Here is a 3,482-nt window from a genome sequence, read left to right as displayed (position 1 = left end):
TCTCGTTCTGTTGCCCAGGCTGGAGTGCGGTGGCACAATCTCGGCTTACCAAAACTTCGAACTCCCAAGCTCAAGCGATCCTCCCTCCTCAGGTTCCCTAAACCTAACCCCAACCTTGGGTCAGTTGGGATCACAGGCCCGCCCGACCACACCCCGCTAATTTTTTTTATTTTTTGTAGAGACAGGATTTTGCTTTGTTGCTCAGGCTAATCTCTAACTCCTGGCCTCAAATGATCCTTGTGACTTGGCCTCCCAAACTGGTGGAATAAATGCGGGAACCACCATACCACTTAGGAGGCACCTGTTAAGAGTACTCCTGAGGTGGAGTTGGGCTTTTCTTGCAGAAGCGCTTCTGGGAAGCGCGCCCCTCATCCGCCTTCTTACCTAGGGAACTACATTACCCAGAAAACTCCGCGTCAAATGACTGCGTGGACAGGCCATGAGGGCTAAGGATAAAGGCGTTTCCTGTGTGCACGTGACAATGGGTCCGGACTTCCGGCGCCCTGTAGTGGCGGCCATTTTGGTTGGTGTTGGGTTTATTTGTGGGAGACGCTAGTTAGCGCTAGGTCGGGACTGCGGTGACTGAACCCAGAAGGCGGAGAGCAGTTGTCCTCCGCTGCACGAGACGACTGTGGAGCTCTGTGACGGTGCCCAGCGTGTCCCACTCCTGGGCCAGGATAGGGACCGCCGTGCCCATATCTCCTGGCTGGTCGCTCTCTCCTCTGGACCCTGCTTAAAACCGAGTGGTTCCATGGCGGCGGCGGCGGCCACGCTGAGGCTCTCAGCTCAGGTAATTGTGGTGCCCTCAGGTCACCTCACCGTCGTCCAAAAGCAGCGAGGTGGTAGCGCCTGCTCACGGCTCTGCAGCCCGGACGCCGGCGTCGGGACACTGAGGCGCTCGCGGGAGGGGCCCCATTTCTGACACCCGTGGGATGCGGTGGGGAGACCTACAGGCATAGGGACTGGCGCAGGCAAAGGCCTGGAGGTGAACTGAGCCGGAATAATGGAATCTGGGGTCGACAGGTGCATGTTGGGAGCAAATTATGAGGCGGAGCTCCTCCTGGAAGAGTAAGCAGGCTGGGGCCATGCACTCGTCTTGAGGACGGTAGAAGCCATGGAGAGTTTCGAAGAAAGGAGGGATGTGTAGAGCATTGCAAGGGTAGAGATCATCAGTGATTTGTTTTTCTAAGACCAGCCGAGCGGGCGCAAAAGAACCAGCGGGTAGGCAAGTGTAGGAGCAAAACTGCAAGTTTATTTTGGTCACCTAAGGTGTGGGGAAGAAGTCTGTCGGCCTCCGGCAAAGGAGGCCGGCAGAGTCCCCCGATGGGGCTCTCGGAGGGAATTCCCACAGTCCTGACATCCCGACAGGAGTGGGGCTGTGAGAAGGCCCTGTGGCTCACTGGCGGAGAGCGGCTTTTCTAGGAGTGGGAGGGCAATAGGCGGGGTACGGGCGTGTCGGGGGGCGTTCCGCAGGTGCGACCAGGTAAATCTTGGTCTCTTTGGATTGACGTCACCTGGCGCATGCCCGGTTGGTCTGCACCCTCCCTGGGCGCTGGCTGCAATTTCGTGCGCTCGGGAAGAGCTGGTGGTGAAGAAGAACCCAGAAGTGCACCATCTTGCCTCCATTCGTCCAAACAATCAGGTCCACCATGTTTGTGTCTTCCCACAGTGTCAGGTGTTAACTGTTGTTATTTGAGTTAACAAAAGCCATGAGCTAAATGGAGTTCGAAGGAGGCAATTCTCTTTAGTGATTCCAGTTCAGTTGGTAGTCGGCCATGGGCACAGAGGCTCAAGGCACTCAAGTCAGTCAGTGTAGCAAACCATACGCAATAGTATACTTAACATATAAGTGTTATAGGTTAAACATTCCACAACGAACAAAGTAATGTTTAGCATCAAGAGGAAAAAGATACAGGAGCAAACGTTATGGAACCAGTTTAGAGGGAGCAAAGAAGACAAAAGGCATCCTGGTCTGGGCCAGTTGGTGGGCGATTGGCCTGCAGTCTTACAAGGAAGCGTCTTTAAGGTGGCAGAGTCTTAGGCAGCAGATGCTGAGTTTTTATTATGAGTGGCTGTCAGGACGGCCCTTTTGAGCTGCTGAAGCCCTAATCTTTTATAGTTTACAGAATCCTCTGGGGAGAACTGATAGTGGAAGAGTTTGCTTGTTTGTGACCTTAGCTGGTTAGATGCAGTCTTTATTTTTTATTTTATTTTATTTTCTTGAGACGGAGTTTCACTCTTGTTGCCCAGGCAGGAGTGCAATGGCGCGATCTTGCCTCACCGCAATCTCCGCCTCCCAGGTTCAAGCGATTCTCCTGCCACAGCCTCCCGAGTAGCTGGAATTACAGGCATGAGTCACCACACCCGGCTAATTTTCTGTGTGTTTAGTAGAGACGGAGTTTCTCCATGTTGGTCAGGCTGGTCTCAAACTCCCGACCTCAGGTCATCCGCCGGCCTCGGCCTCCCATCGTGCTGGGATTACAGGCATGAGCCACCGCGCCCAGCTTATTTTATTTATTTATTTTGTTTATTTTTTGAGACAGAGTCTCAGTCTGTCGCCCAGGCTGGAGTCCAGTGGCATGATCTCGGCTCACTGCAACCTCCGCCTCCCGGGTTCAAAGTGTAAAGGTAAACTGAGGCTGGAGCCGAACCTGGAACTAAGACACAAGGCCATTGGCAGTGAGAATAGCCTTTTATTAGGGCTTGCGGGCGAGGTTCCTCCGTGCAAAGGTGTGGGCTGAGGAAGTCACACTGAGGGAGGAAGGTAGGGGCTTCTTATAGCCTGAGAGGGAGGGAAGCTGGTTGTGCAAACAGGGCCTGGGGGGTCTTGAAACTACTAGGGCAGGAGTTGAGTAAGGGTCATGAGGAAGGGGTCTTTGGAAACTGTTAACCGAAACTGCTGTTTACGAACTTGTGGAATGCAGGTGAGCTGCAGGTCATGGGGGAGTGTGGTTGCTCAGCTGGAACTCTGAGGCATGTAAGTCTGGGGTGTGTACAAGGGTGAAGGGAGTCTTTAACAAAAGGCCTGCTACGCTGGGTAACGCCACCATGTTGGGTCTAGATTCCTGCCTAACACAAGGGATTCTCCTGCTTCAGCCTCCTGCGTCCATGTGAAGAGACCACCAAACAGGCTTTGTGTGAGCAATAAAGCTTTTTAATTACTTGGGTGCAGGTGGGCTGATTCTGAAGAGAGAGTGAGCGAAGGGAGATAAGGGTGGGGCCGTTTTATAGGATTTGGGTAGGTAAAGGAAAATTCTAGTCAAAGATGGGTTGTTCTCTGGTGGGCAGGGGTGGGAGTCATAAGGTGCTCAATGGGGGAGCTTTTTGAGCCAGCATGAGCCAGGAAAAGGAATTTCACAAGATAATGTCGTGGCTTAAGGCAAGGACTGGCCATTTTCACTTCTTTTGTGGTGGAATGTCATCAGTTAAGGCGGGGCAGGGTATTTTCACTTCTTTTGTGGTGGAATGTCATCAGTTAAGGC

At 53.0% G+C, this 3,482-nt stretch overlaps 1 protein-coding gene across 1 annotated transcript in view; it reads left to right on the top strand.

Moving 5' to 3' along the window:
* The first annotated feature begins 443 nt into the window (after positions 1–443).
* ZNF814 (zinc finger protein 814) overlaps positions 444–3,482 on the top strand; it is an 18,500-nt gene continuing 15,461 nt past the window's right edge. Inside the window, 1 exon segment of the mRNA XM_011960453.1 lies at positions 444–790. Within this exon segment, the coding sequence (XP_011815843.1) occupies positions 752–790 (39 nt within the window). The 5' untranslated portion in view covers positions 444–751.

This window comes from Colobus angolensis, unplaced genomic scaffold (genome assembly GCF_000951035.1).
Source record: "Colobus angolensis palliatus isolate OR3802 unplaced genomic scaffold, Cang.pa_1.0 Scaffold510, whole genome shotgun sequence".
NCBI lineage: Eukaryota > Metazoa > Chordata > Mammalia > Primates > Cercopithecidae > Colobus > Colobus angolensis.
The sequence above is the reverse complement of the archived record's forward strand: the minus strand, read 5'-3'. Positions and strand labels throughout refer to the sequence as shown.